Here is a 13,200-nt window from a genome sequence, read left to right as displayed (position 1 = left end):
CAACCCCAAGTGGTCTGGGAAACCCGGAAAGGAGGACAAATCCGGCGGCACTGCAAAAATCAAAGGTTACTAAAAAAGCAATTCTATTTCTACTCCAAAATTGCTTGGCAGGCACTGGGCGTTACATTAGAACAGTAAGGAGATGAAGTCTCCAAGTCGATTATTTCTATGTATAAGAGAAAATCCCAGATCGTCCTGGGAGATGAACTTTTGTAGTCATAGTAATTGGGATGTAGTCATAGGAATTGAGGAAGTGGGTGGCCCTTACGGTGTGTGTCAGTATACCGTGATTAAGTACACGGCCCGCAAGTGGCCTCTGCCTACATCGTATACCACAGAAATTACGGAGTGGTAAGGTGCACCCATACTAGGCTGGTGACTCGCTTCTCCAACTAGGCTAGGAAATAGATTGCATGGTGCATAAATCTGCCGCCTAAACATATTTGTGAAGCTGATCGATCAATCGGAAATAGTTAGAAAGAAAGAGAAAAAAAAAAAAAAAAGAAGAAAAATAAAAAAGGGACAGGGCAGAACAATCTGCACACGCGGCCTGCAACTTGCAAGAGGACTGCAACCGAAGGACTTTTGACCCAGGCGCTAAGTGGTGCATTGGGCAATAGGTGATCTCGCCCGTGGGCTGCTCTCTAGACCGAGGAAGGGCCCTAATAGAAAACACACGCTTCCTTTGCCCATCCTAAGCCAGAAGAGAGCCTTCGAACTAAAACTCGCATACCCCACGCTGAGGTGCAGGTGGTCGGGCGATCAGTGGTAAGTTGGTAAGTTTGCCCGTTACAAGCGTATACAATGTTGTAACCGGTATATGTATTTTTGGCCAGGTGGAATGGTGGGTAAGTTACTGGCACGGAGCGGTACCACTCACCTCAGCAATAGAAGCATGGCTGAGTGCTGTTGTCCGCCCACCTTTTTTTGATTCCCGTCAGCCCAACCTTTCCGACAACGGCCAAGCTAGGCACCTTTCCCTATCCGTCCCGGAATCCCTCCTCCCTCTCAGTCCCTCCCTCCCTCCCCAAACAATTAACCCAACCCCTCTCCGAGCCACGTTCCCTCTACTAGTCGTCTTTTAGGCTGCCTTCTCTTCTCTCCGTTACATTCACCCGTAGCTTACTGCCTAGTAGCTTTCCCGTACCCCTGCCCCGCCGATTTCGGGGCCCGCCACTGCCCCGAGACGCACCTTGCGTTTCCAAGAATGCCAGTGGGTTCGACCCGGTCGAATTTCTCAAGCTCATTTCTTGAGGTCATCCAAACCTCTTATCAGTCACCCTCTTCAAATAGCCACATTCTTACTCGACGCCCATCTGTCCATCTGGCATCTAGACGTCCCATCCGTAGATCTTTGAAACCTTCCATTGACCCAAACCTAGGTCTATTTTCTGGGGAAAACCCACCCTCCCCGTGAAATGATTCCCATGGGCTTGTCCGGGACTCCGGGCAGGACTGAACGGACGGAGTAGGAGTACGACCGTGGCCATTGATTGGCCCCGACCAATGAGCATGCAGGAAGAACACACACCAACACCCCCGGAAATACGAGCGGTACCAAGCCGGTATGGTATGGCTCTTATTATTACACTGGTTAAGTTCGAGGTCGGGATCTGCCCATACTAATGTATCCTTTCATCAGCTATCGAGCTAGTAACCTTTTCCTATCCCCCCTCCTTCTTCCCCTTCGGAATAATCACGGGGTGTTTTATGCTGGCTAACTCGGAACCCTGGCCCGATAAGAGCTTATTTATTCGAAAAATAATAGCATGAGTATGATTATGGTAATACATAAATCAATTGTTTTCCAATCTCCCACTCTTACCCTACCCCCCTCCCTCGTCCGAGTTGCCTGGACGCTGGTGTGTTCACCTTCTACTGGCTGACAGATCAATGGATCCCACCATGCCAGACTGGCAGCCAATTTCATTTTCCCCCTCTCTAGATCCTTAATAATCATTGTTGCCGTGCTCCGGGAAATTTGGAGCTAGAAGGTGTCCGACAGTTCGCATGGGTACGAGGGTGGCCCGATTGGAGGGCTGGCTTCACGGCTTCAGGCGTGAGCTCCCCGGGACGGATTGTCTTGAGACGATTGACTGAGACGGTTCCTTCCTTTTACCTCTGAACAACTAAAATTCTCGGCCGATCTGCGAAGGCCGAAGAAATTCGCCCATCCTCTCAGTCTGGTTCACTTGTCTCTCCAACGGCCAAGCAATAGCACCTACTACTAGTGGGCGTGTCCTGACGCCTCGCTACTTACTGGTCCTCTTAGACTTACTTGCTTGGGAGGCTCGAGAGGGATGGAATGACTCGGAGCTGTGGAATGATCACTAATTGCAAGACTGCGTCTGGTGCATTGCTGGGGATCGATCTATCGAGAGATGGAGTATTACGCAACAAAGCTGCCGTGTTACCTCTGTCCAGAGGTGCAACTGCTGTTCCGATTCTCCCCCTTCGCGTATCCATCGCATCTCAGACCTCGTTTCGGGCCAGCCTTTTGGCAATCCGCAGACTGAAAGGATCCGCTTTGGAGCGACGGGCATCACATGACCGAGCGGAGATGCCAATGTTTCCGGTGTCCGTTTTCTCCCGATCCTTCCTGTTCAGGCTTGTCCGCTTTGGGCTCACCGAATGTGACCTTGACAACGGAGCGGGAGCCTGCAACCTCTCGGGAGTTCTCGGGCCTGGCAAACGGAAGTGACCGAAAACCGGGCAGGAGGAGGGGGGCCAGCAGAAGGTCGGTTTTCGTGATTACAGGAACAAACAACACCAGTAGCATCCGGTAAGGTACCAAATGGTATGGTTCGGTTTGGTAGGTCTTTATGCAGACCGAATTAGTTCCAGCGTGACTCTGATTCATCTCTCCGCTGCAGAGGCGCCATAGACCCAGTAAATTGTCTCCATCTGACTGGATGGCATCTGGATCTACCATGTGTAATTTTCCAGGCTGTCCTGGCTATTTCTGAGCTGCTACTGCCACACCCTTATTTTATTGAAGACGACGCTGCCCTCCTGCAGAAGGACATTGACGAGGATGTCAGATCAACAACTACAGCTGTGCGAATTGGTGGAGCAGAGTAGTCCGTCATGGCCTGATTTTCTCATGGCTCTCTGTTACTGCTTTGCACACTTTGTACAGCTGGCTAGGCTCATGCTTCAGGTGATCTTTGTGCAGATATACTCGGCGGCTATGCAGGACTACGGAGAACCCCGGATGCCTCACTGTGGGCTGATGCGGGCCTTGGTGCGGAGCGTGGGTGAGAGATAGATACATTCAACCGCTGCTGTGCATGCGTCCTGGTTTCTGGCCTGGCTGGTGCGACGCATTGAAGCAGACAGATGCACCGCATGAGGGTTTCCCTTGCTTACGGCGTGTCCAGAATCAAGCCTCTCTATGTGCTGCAATGCGGCCAGCCAGCAGCAATGTCAATATGCATGGTGCACCAATCACCGATGGAGAATATGGTCTTTACCTGCACGTTTGGGGGACGGATTTTTGTCCGTTGGTAAATAGTCAAGTAGTCTTGAGACATGAGTCACTACTTAGTCGATGAGCCAGTCTTCTAGTGTGAATAATACAGTGTTGCTACTTGGCTGAATGGTCTGTCTCACAACACGAGGTCGACGCTAGGATGGAAGTGCAGGGGAGTTTGTCTCTATGAGGGTAAGGTTAATAGTAGTTCGTAAGAATCCTTCATCTAGTACTGTAGTAGACTGGAGTCCCCGCTTAACACACGATACTAATACCAAAGTACCATGCAGCCCATTTCCTGTTGTCGAATCATGGGCGATTTAGATAATACTACTTCGTACCGTCCGAGGTATGAAGTGTGACACAATTGGGAATTGAGTCTCAGGATATATATTTTACCAAATTAGTACGGAGTAGATGGGATATGAAGCAACACAATGCAAGTTCCATTGAATCCAAAACAATTCCCCAACACTCTATATACACTCCACTTGTTATTTTCAACGAAAGGGTTACACAGATCTCAATCTCGCTGCGTGACCAGTTCGCCAGTAGAAAAGTAATCGCAAAAGGAAGCGGCGAGACGTATGCTGCCAGATGCGGTAAGTCGGGAGATCCCCGCGCGGGAGCTTGTCTGCTTTTGTTTTGGTTTCCCCTCTCGACCTCTCCGATTTCTCCAATTCCGCTTCTTCCTCTCCAAACAAATTCAAGATATCCCCTTCAGCTTCTACCAGTGGTATCTGCTACGGATCTACTGCCACAAATTCGGCTTGATCATTTTCCGATACAATTGCCTAGCTGGTCTTGCGCATGACGACAGAACGACTCTAGCTCAGAACCACCTCTTGATAAGAACCCACGGACCTATATAGAGTGCTAATCGCTCGAGCTTCCTTCCATCTACACATTGCGATCCAATTGAGCTTGAACGAGTACTTCCATATTCCTAGTGTTAGCTCAGGCTAGCACCGCTAACAAGAATGCTCTCCCTTCCACTCATAACACCTCGCGATGTACGTGCTATCAGCTTCTGCGAGCTCCCCACAAAGACACCCTTGACCTCCAATTGAAGTGCATCCTTGGCTAATTCAATTCTATTATAGTCCCACGAACTCTGGTTTGGCTCCTCACAACCATACCGCACCTCCTTTCAGCACCAGCCGTCCGCCGGACAAACACAACCACATGCCCGTCGCAATGGCTCTACTGCGCTAGGTGGACGTGCCTCAGCCGCTGCGTCAGGAAATATGCTTTCATCCCTCCTGCTTGAAGAGCGGGCTCTACGTGCGCGCAAGAACAATATTGCCTCGTTCGGTTACTCGTGGATCAGGCCGGCCGGGTGTCCCAAGACGATGCTGGGTATGAAAGAGGAGGAGGCAGAACGAGAAGAGGCGCTGGCCGCCGCAGCGGCAGAGAGAGCAGCGGCGGCAGCGGCGGAGGTGGGCGTGGATGGGTTGGACGAGCTCGGGAACCAGACGCAGGGTACTTTTGATGGCGATGGCCATGATGACACGGGCATGGAGAGAGATCTGGACGATGATATCCCCGACGCAGATGCAGACGGACTGGTTGAGGAAGGCGAGGAAGGGCTGGAAGAGGATGATGTCGTGGATGAGGGAGAGTACATGGAACGTGATCTAGACGATGATATCCCTGAGGCATTCCCGGACGATGATGACCTGGAAGAGGAAGACCTGGAGGAAGAAAATGACGACTTTGACAATCAGCCGGACCTGGACGATGATATCCCCAGTGCTGCTGAAGAGGATTACGACGATGAGGGAATGAGCGAAGGCGAGGAAGACATGGGCCGGGACCTGGATGATGACATCCCCGAGGCCGTCGAAGACCGGTCAGAGCAGGAAGAGGAATGGCAACATACCGACACCGACGCCGAATTTGATGATGAGGAGGATGTCAGCTTCTCGCAAGACCCCTTTACGCAGAGCTTCCGCGCCAGTACAACTAGCAGTCGAGGCCTACCACCGCCTATACGACGGGAGAGGGAAACCGAAGCCCAACGGCGATTCCTACAGAGGTGGAGTGGTGGCGGAGATGCCTTTGACACTAGCAGCATGCTCGTCGACGATGAAGACCTCCGCGCTTCTTTGACGAGTCAGGGCAGCCGACGGAGTTTCTTTAGTCGATTCCCGAGACGGCGCACGGGAGGGCCCAGAGACAGCCTCGAATGACTGCAAATGCGATTTCAAAATACATGAGTGTACTATAGTTCCTTGGGATGGGGTTACGGAGTCCTGGCTATATCGCAAAGGAGCGATGATTGTGCTTATATAATTGCATGAAACCGAAGACGGCGTCTTGGGCCCATACAGAATTTAATAGACTCATTCGAGATTTATGAGTATTGCGCATGGTATCATTCAAGGTAGCAGTTAAGAATATCTATCGATTGCAAGCGAAAAGGTTCATATATCAAATGCATGGAGATAGGCAGGTAGATGACATGATGGGTATGAAATTAGTATACTATACATCTCACATATCATTGTACAGCAGAAGAGCAGATGCCGTCCTATGTATGGCGAACAGACCGAACAAGCAAGCATTCATAACGTCAATCGCAGAGGCCCAAACTCCCAGACATGCACTTTCATCGGTAGAGCACAAGAGCGCAACAATCATGAATGCCCAGCCAGGTAGATCGCGGGAGAAAGAAAGAAGAAAGGGTATGCTCCTATAGGCCGCTTATGTGCAAAGATGCTAATTATGTCGATGTCGAAGGAATGTCCTTGGCCTCAAGCCATGGGTTCTGTGGGCAAGGAGCTGGGCGGATGAAGGTGAAGGGATTGACACAATTGTGTCCCTGTATATGGATATATAGCTCAAGGTCATGGCCCTCTGCTATACAGCCACGCCAAGAGAAAATCCGTTGCAGAGATACCATGCTTGGCTAGATTAACAGCAGCAGCAACATCTCCCGTCCCTCACGTCAGCCAGACGTAGAAAAAGAGCAAGAGGACGGCGAAGAAGAAAGCGAGCCACACTTTCCAGCTAACGCCGGTGCGCTCTGCCATCCGCAGCATACGGTTCATATTTCCGCGGAGACGAACACGAGTGTTCTCGAAGGTGTTATTGAGGTCCGATATGGTGGAGGTATCCCGAATCTCGTCGCCAATAGCAACCGTGAGCTAGCATTGGGGTTTCAGTATGTGTACGTACACCCAGCCTGGAGGAGCGGGAGAAGCAACTCACATCTTTCAGCATCTTGACCTTGGCGCTAATCCCTTCGACCTCTGCGTCATTCTGAGACTCTAGGTGGGAAAGTACAGCATCGGAGTAATGACCCCTATAGACCAGCATTGTGAGCTTCTTGCGCGGGAAGATCCAACTCCAACTTCTCTCTCCATTGTTGGAAAAACATACTTGGCGTTTGGGGTCGCAGAGCGAAATCCTCCCCTGGAGTTGCCATTCACGGAGCCGTCCCCGGCTGGGGGCGTGTATCCTCCATATCCGTAACCACCTACGCTGCCTGGGGATTTACTGGCGGGTCGGGAACCGCCACCGTATGAATCGAAAAGGGACGAGGAGGCACGAGGGTCGCGCTGGTGTAGGTTGGAGCGTGGGAATCTACATATAGGCCAGTAATTAGTATCGGCTGGGGTATCTGGGAAGGACAGATGGATAAAGTCAACATACCGTGAAGCCATAACAGATCGTCAGATTATTAATTGTAGGAATTAAGGTAGATAGGGAATGATATTTTGAAGGAGGCGATCACAGCCAGCGCGGGTACATGTCGCAAAATGGAGGCCCTAAACAGCAGGGGAATGATGGGTGAGCGAGCAGGCTCTCGAGGAGAGGAAGAAGTGAGAACAAATCGCGGCGGAGAGCTAATAGCTGGCCGTCCCCGGAGACCACGGGGTAGCTCACGTGACTCTAGAAAGTACAATCTAGCAAGTGCGAACTCTACATTATGAAGAAAATTGCTTGTACAATGTACATGGGTTCTTTTTTATTATCGAGGTATTTGCATATAGATCTCCTCTGAAGATCATGAGGTGAGTTAAGAATGGAGGTGATAGCTCAGTTGAACCCCATTGCGAGGCGATAGTTGCAGCCGAACCCTGGCCCAAACAAAAAAAGGGTCCAGGGTTTGCCTATCGGGAAAACATTGGAAGGAAAAAACGCATAGGCAATCATACTGATCCGTATCCATCCCAAAACCTGGAAAAGAAGAACATCATAATATGATTAAGAGATGAAAGTGTAACCGGCATAAAGGAACCGAAGAAACCCTCAAAACAGACCCTGCGCCTATCCATCCCAATTCCCATGTGCGCTCGCCGCCCCTAAGTGTGTGTTGGTATCGTCGTAGATTGATCCAAAAATCTAATCCTGCATCTTGTTGTCCTCGTCGTCATCACCAGCGCCAACGTAGTCGTCGTCCTCGTCATCATCCTCGTCCATGCCATCATCCTTCAGACTCTCAGCGGCGGCTTGGAAGTCAATGTTCTTGCCGCGTGTACGGCGGCCACCGGAGATGATGTTCTCAGAAGAGATGGGCTCGAGGTTGTCGTTGTCTTCATCGTCCTCTGGCAGTGAAGATGCGCAGTTAGCATGGGGTTCAAGCTAGGGAGGACGAGATCCGTGTCCAAAGAACGGAGAGTAAAGTCAGGGCATCATACCATCATCGACCTAAACGGAACAGAGAAGGAATCAGTCAGCTGGACATGCCCCATTGTTTGAAGATCTAGTCAGTGGACAATAGGGAAACTCACCATTTCTTCGACCTCGCTCTCGTCACTCTCATCATCGTCCATGCGCATGTCTTGAGCGGGGTCTGTGGCCTTGCCCTTGCCCTTGTCCCAGGCAGCAGCATCGGGAGCATTGGCGGCAGAGTCGAAGCCGGTGGTAGCTTGGTTGTTGTCACCCATGATGAATGAAGAAGAAGAGGAGTAGTGGTAGCACACGGGAGGTGGTTATGAAGATGGACTGGTAGGAGTGTTGGAAGTGAAGGCAAAGCCAATCGAGTAGGAAAGGAAACACTCCAGAGGAAGAGAAAATTCGTAAGGAACAGGAAATTCGAAACCAGGGGATAGCAGGAAGCGTGGAGTTTAAGTAGGTAGCGGTGTCAAGGGCAGCGAGGATAACACTTCTCTCTCTGTCTCTCTCTCACTCTTCAAGGCAAGATCAGTTCCTGTCGCAAGGGGAGATTCACCTCGGCGGGCATTGGGGCGATGATTGGTTGCCAGGGGTGGCGATCAGCTGCAGCTCCCGTGATGGGGCTTTGCCCTGTTGGGAGGGCTCATAACAAACAATGTTAGGAAGTTCTGGCCCTGCAATCAAGGGAGTTGCCATTACTGCTTTCTATAATCAGACATAGTCACTACGAATGGACATGAGCTTGGTCTACTAGTACTGCTGCAGATTGGCAGAGTGACAAACAACATAAATCTTGTTTTGAGTGCAGTGCAGCGGTGGTTTCTCAGACAACGGATTTTGATCGCGGGGAAGATTTAGCAGCAAGAGTAGCTGGAGTGGAAGTTTCTCAAGAAAAAGATGTATATAGCTACAAAAAAGAGGAATGATATGAGGCGGAATGTAATGGATTATTTGAAGGAGTATTCTTGAGAATTACTGCTGGAGTGATAGATGGCTCTGGTGGAAAGGGGCGGGGCTAGAATTGTTAGTTATAACTAACTAATTGTTGTGCCAGGTACCCTGTCAAGAGTGATTCAAATCATGTGACAGTTCTGGACTGGCCAAGAATGCATAGAATGGAAGAATGGAAAATCCATCGAAATTCTCCGAAGGAGAAGAAAGCAGAAAGCAGAGAAGAAAATGATATGAACCAGCGTCATTATGACGGCCTCTATTCTGCCCAATTCCATGGATGTCTAAAAACTTCCCCAAACAGGGTGAGAATTGAGTACAGAGTAAGCTATGTTGTACAATTCGCACTTCTTCTACTACTATCTGCACAGAAATTCAGGTCACGAATTGAAGAGGGGGGATTGGGCGGCAATTCATTTGGGGATTCATTCTTTGGGAAACAGTAGCATCGTGAGATAATAATAAAACACTACTAACATGGTAAACTAAGAAGAATAACTCAAAATAGTGAATTACACGCGAGTGAGTCATGGTTGTGAACCAAAGATCGTGAAATCACTAAAATTAAAATCAAATCAAAAATAAAATGTCAAAGAAAATTCGAATTCTGCCCATTACGTCATCCGGATTACCCCGCCAACCGCCCACCAAAAAAATCCCCTCAAAGAGTCATTCTAGATCTATCCATCTTCAATGCTGCAGGGAAGTAGATCGTAGTATCATAGAGAGAGAGAGAGAGAGGGAGGGAGATAGTAACTAGTGTTAGATGGTAGCTCCTCCCCCAGATCATGCCAGTGCCCTCTCTTCTCCCCTAAACCCTGACGAGTGAATTCTCGAAGGGTCGAGTGAATGCTGGGCAGGACTGGGGCACGGATGGAAGCCAGTCGAACCCGATGGATGCCCATCGAAACGGGCAATTGCTAGAAGCTTCGCTGGAGCAGCAGCTCACCGCCCGCCACTATATCAGCTTTCGCTCTCGCACAAATTCTCGCCCTCTCGATTTCTTTTCTCTCCATCAATCTCTTCCTCTTTATACCCCAATCTTCCCATTCTTCTTTTGTGTTTTGTACACTACTCTCTCCTAACGAATTCCCTTCTCCCTCTTCTCTCTCCCTTAACGAACCTCCTCTTACACACATCACACACATACACACACATTCATCATGGCCCCCGCTGTCGGTATCGATTTGGGAACCACCTACTCCTGTGTGGGTGTCTTCCGTGATGACCGCATTGAAATCATCGCCAACGACCAGGGTAACCGCACTACCCCCTCTTTCGTGGCTTTCACCGACACCGAGCGTCTCATCGGTGATGCCGCCAAGAACCAGGTCGCCATGAACCCCCACAACACCGTCTTCGATGCTAAGCGTCTGATCGGTCGTCGTTTTGGCGACGCTGAGGTCCAGTCCGACATGAAGCACTGGCCCTTCAAGGTTGTCGAGAAGGGTGGCAAGCCCATCGTCGAGGTTGAGTTCAAGGGCGAGGCCAAGCAGTTCACCCCCGAGGAGGTCTCCTCCATGATCCTCACCAAGATGCGTGAGACCGCTGAGGCTTACCTCGGTGGCACCGTCAACAACGCTGTCATCACTGTCCCCGCCTACTTCAACGACTCTCAGCGTCAGGCCACCAAGGATGCTGGTCTCATTGCCGGCCTGAACGTTCTCCGTATCATCAACGAGCCCACCGCTGCTGCCATTGCCTACGGTCTGGACAAGAAGGCCGAGGGTGAGCGCAACGTCCTCATCTTCGATCTTGGTGGTGGTACCTTCGATGTGTCCCTCCTGACCATTGAGGAGGGTATCTTCGAGGTCAAGGCCACCGCTGGTGACACTCACTTGGGTGGTGAGGACTTCGACAACCGCCTCGTCAACCACTTCGTCAACGAGTTCAAGCGCAAGCACAAGAAGGACCTCACCTCCAACGCTCGTGCTCTCCGTCGTCTCCGCACCGCTTGCGAGCGTGCCAAGCGTACCCTCTCTTCCGCTGCCCAGACCTCCATTGAGATCGACTCTCTCTTCGAGGGTATCGACTTCTACACCTCCATCACCCGTGCTCGTTTCGAGGAGCTCTGCCAGGACCTCTTCCGCTCCACCATGGAGCCCGTCGAGCGTGTCCTCCGTGACGCCAAGATCGACAAGTCCTCCGTCCACGAGATCGTCCTGGTCGGTGGTTCCACCCGTATCCCCAAGATCCAGCGTCTCGTCAGCGACTTCTTCAACAAGGACGCCAACAAGTCCATCAACCCCGATGAGGCCGTTGCCTACGGTGCTGCCGTCCAGGCTGCTATCCTGTCCGGTGACACTTCCTCCAAGTCCACCAACGAGATCCTCCTGCTCGACGTTGCCCCTCTGTCCCTGGGTATCGAGACCGCTGGTGGTGTCATGACTGCTCTCATCAAGCGTAACACCACCATCCCCACCAAGAAGTCCGAGACCTTCTCCACCTACTCCGACAACCAGCCCGGTGTCCTGATCCAGGTCTACGAGGGTGAGCGTGCCCGTACCAAGGACAACAACCTGCTCGGAAAGTTCGAGCTCACTGGCATTCCCCCCGCCCCCCGTGGTGTTCCCCAGATTGAGGTCACCTTCGACCTTGATGCCAACGGTATCATGAACGTCTCTGCCATCGAGAAGGGCACTGGAAAGACCAACAAGATCACCATCACCAACGACAAGGGCCGTCTCTCCAAGGAGGAGATCGAGCGCATGCTTGCTGAGGCCGAGAAGTTCAAGGCTGAGGATGAGGCTGAGGCTTCCCGTATCCAGGCCAAGAACGGTCTCGAGTCCTACGCTTACTCCCTCAAGAACACCATCAACGAGGGCAAGCTCACCATCAGCGATGAGGACAAGCAGAAGGTCACCTCCAAGGTTGACGAGGTCATCAGCTGGCTCGACAGCAACCAGACCGCCGAGAAGGACGAGTACGAGGCTCAGCAGAAGGAGCTTGAGGGGTATGTTCATCCTTTCCTTTCATTCTAAAAAAAGACAATTTGAATCATGACGCTAACTTTTGACTTACAGTGTTGCCAACCCCATCATCTCCGCTGCCTACGGTGGTGCTGCTGGTGCCGCCCCCGGCGGTGCTGCCCCCGGTGCTACCCGCACTGCTGACGAGGTCGAGGAGCGCCCTGAGGAGCTCGACTAAATGCTTTAACCAGCTGCGGTCTCGATTCTTTTCTTGTTCTTTCTTCATTATACCTCCAGCCGTTTGCAGATAGGCGAGCGGTTTTAATGGATTTGCTTGTTTCTTTTTCCTAGTATCATGTTAACGAATTTATGGGAATCACTTTTTCTTTGTCTATGCATAGATTCGAGTTGCTAGTTGTTACTGCATGATGACTTGCTCTGCAGACTCTGGGAGGGAAAAAGTTTCCTTTCGACGAATACATTACTTTAATTCAATCCGTGCAGTTGTAGATACAGTCGACTTTTCATGTTAAAATCTGCCCACTTCATTGTTCACTTGAAGTTGAACTTTGTTGTATCCATCAGAACTTTCTTGTCTAGACCCTCCACTTAGTCGAATTTTATCAAGATCCTAGTCAGTACTTATAATGATCTGGTAATATCTTAATCATCGCATCATATGTATTCAGTAAACATCGCTCAATCCCACAGAGTGACTGGTAATAACAAAGAAACCCTCAACGCCCTACCCAACCCACCCATAATATACATTTTCCATATACACACATCCTCACCCATCCAACCCATAAATAAACATAATCCTCACACCTTCCCCACCAATAACACATCCACCTTCTCATTGATCCAATTCCCAAATCTTCCCCAATGCACACCACCACTCACTCATCAAAGTATCATACCCCAGCACCACCAGCACCACCCCCAACAGTGATAAAAAAGGACCAACCAATGTCCCCAGTGATCGAGCAACAGGGTGTATAGGTAGGTATAAGAGAGAGAGAGAGAGAGAAAATCACAACCCCTCAAAATCCCCCGCCCACCACCTCCTCACTCTCCCCGCGCCCACCGAAACCACATGTCCAATACCAATATTCTTAGCCTGATCAGGGAACTTTTCGCGCTGGTCGCGCTGAATGCGCAATAATGCAGCCGAGGTGCCGATGGTGAGGGCGAAGATGGGGTCTGCGATTCTATTTTCATTTCGCATCATGTGTTAGTATTCAG

General features: G+C 50.6%; 7 protein-coding genes across 7 annotated transcripts; 3 read left to right on the top strand and 4 right to left on the bottom strand.

Annotated features, from left to right (window-relative positions):
• Nucleotides 1–1,049: 1,049 nt before the first annotated feature.
• BO88DRAFT_409418 (uncharacterized protein) lies at nt 1,050–1,569 on the bottom strand. Its single transcript, XM_025707951.1, has one exon. It carries the CDS (start codon nt 1,488–1,490, stop codon nt 1,332–1,334), a length of 159 nt encoding a protein of 52 aa, XP_025556990.1. The 5' UTR covers nt 1,491–1,569; the 3' UTR covers nt 1,050–1,331.
• Nucleotides 1,570–4,185: 2,616 nt separating this feature from the next.
• On the top strand, nt 4,186–5,788 carry BO88DRAFT_376795 (uncharacterized protein). The gene is made up of 2 exons (XM_025704375.1): nt 4,186–4,485; nt 4,576–5,788. Exons 1-2 carry the CDS (start codon nt 4,453–4,455, stop codon nt 5,662–5,664), a joined length of 1,122 nt encoding a protein of 373 aa, XP_025556989.1. The 5' UTR covers nt 4,186–4,452; the 3' UTR covers nt 5,665–5,788.
• A 409-nt stretch (nt 5,789–6,197) lies between these two features.
• Nucleotides 6,198–7,289, bottom strand: BO88DRAFT_399669 (SNARE domain- containing protein; the record flags this gene model as incomplete). The annotated part of the gene is made up of 5 exons (XM_025705377.1): nt 7,130–7,289; nt 6,857–7,060; nt 6,686–6,779; nt 6,478–6,621; nt 6,198–6,383 (listed from the first exon to the last, which is right to left on the bottom strand). Exons 1-5 carry the CDS (start codon nt 7,138–7,140, stop codon nt 6,198–6,200), a joined length of 639 nt encoding a protein of 212 aa, XP_025556988.1. The 5' UTR covers nt 7,141–7,289.
• Nucleotides 7,290–7,822: 533 nt separating this feature from the next.
• On the bottom strand, nt 7,823–8,367 carry BO88DRAFT_430658 (histone H2A.Z-specific chaperone CHZ1; the record flags this gene model as incomplete). The annotated part of the gene is made up of 2 exons (XM_025709271.1): nt 7,823–8,023; nt 8,212–8,367. The coding sequence occupies 2 exons, from the start codon at nt 8,365–8,367 to the stop codon at nt 7,823–7,825; spliced, it is 357 nt and encodes a 118-aa protein (XP_025556987.1).
• A 1,734-nt stretch (nt 8,368–10,101) lies between these two features.
• hsp70 (molecular chaperone Hsp70) lies at nt 10,102–12,206 on the top strand. Its single transcript, XM_025707950.1, has 2 exons — nt 10,102–11,999; nt 12,070–12,206. The coding sequence occupies exons 1-2, from the start codon at nt 10,210–10,212 to the stop codon at nt 12,191–12,193; spliced, it is 1,914 nt and encodes a 637-aa protein (XP_025556986.1). The 5' UTR covers nt 10,102–10,209; the 3' UTR covers nt 12,194–12,206.
• Nucleotides 12,207–12,282: 76 nt separating this feature from the next.
• On the top strand, nt 12,283–13,200 carry BO88DRAFT_224876 (uncharacterized protein). The gene has a single exon (XM_025702035.1). The coding sequence runs from the start codon at nt 12,635–12,637 to the stop codon at nt 12,905–12,907; it is 273 nt and encodes a 90-aa protein (XP_025556984.1). The 5' UTR covers nt 12,283–12,634; the 3' UTR covers nt 12,908–13,200.
• On the bottom strand, nt 12,989–13,183 carry BO88DRAFT_353854 (uncharacterized protein; the record flags this gene model as incomplete). The annotated part of the gene is made up of 1 exon (XM_025703655.1): nt 12,989–13,183. The coding sequence occupies one exon, from the start codon at nt 13,181–13,183 to the stop codon at nt 12,989–12,991; it is 195 nt and encodes a 64-aa protein (XP_025556985.1).

The sequence above is a fragment of the Aspergillus vadensis genome (genome assembly GCF_003184925.1).
Source record: "Aspergillus vadensis CBS 113365 unplaced genomic scaffold BO88scaffold_48, whole genome shotgun sequence".
NCBI classification, from domain to species: Eukaryota; Fungi; Ascomycota; class Eurotiomycetes; order Eurotiales; family Aspergillaceae; genus Aspergillus; species Aspergillus vadensis.
The sequence above is the reverse complement of the archived record's forward strand: the minus strand, read 5'-3'. Positions and strand labels throughout refer to the sequence as shown.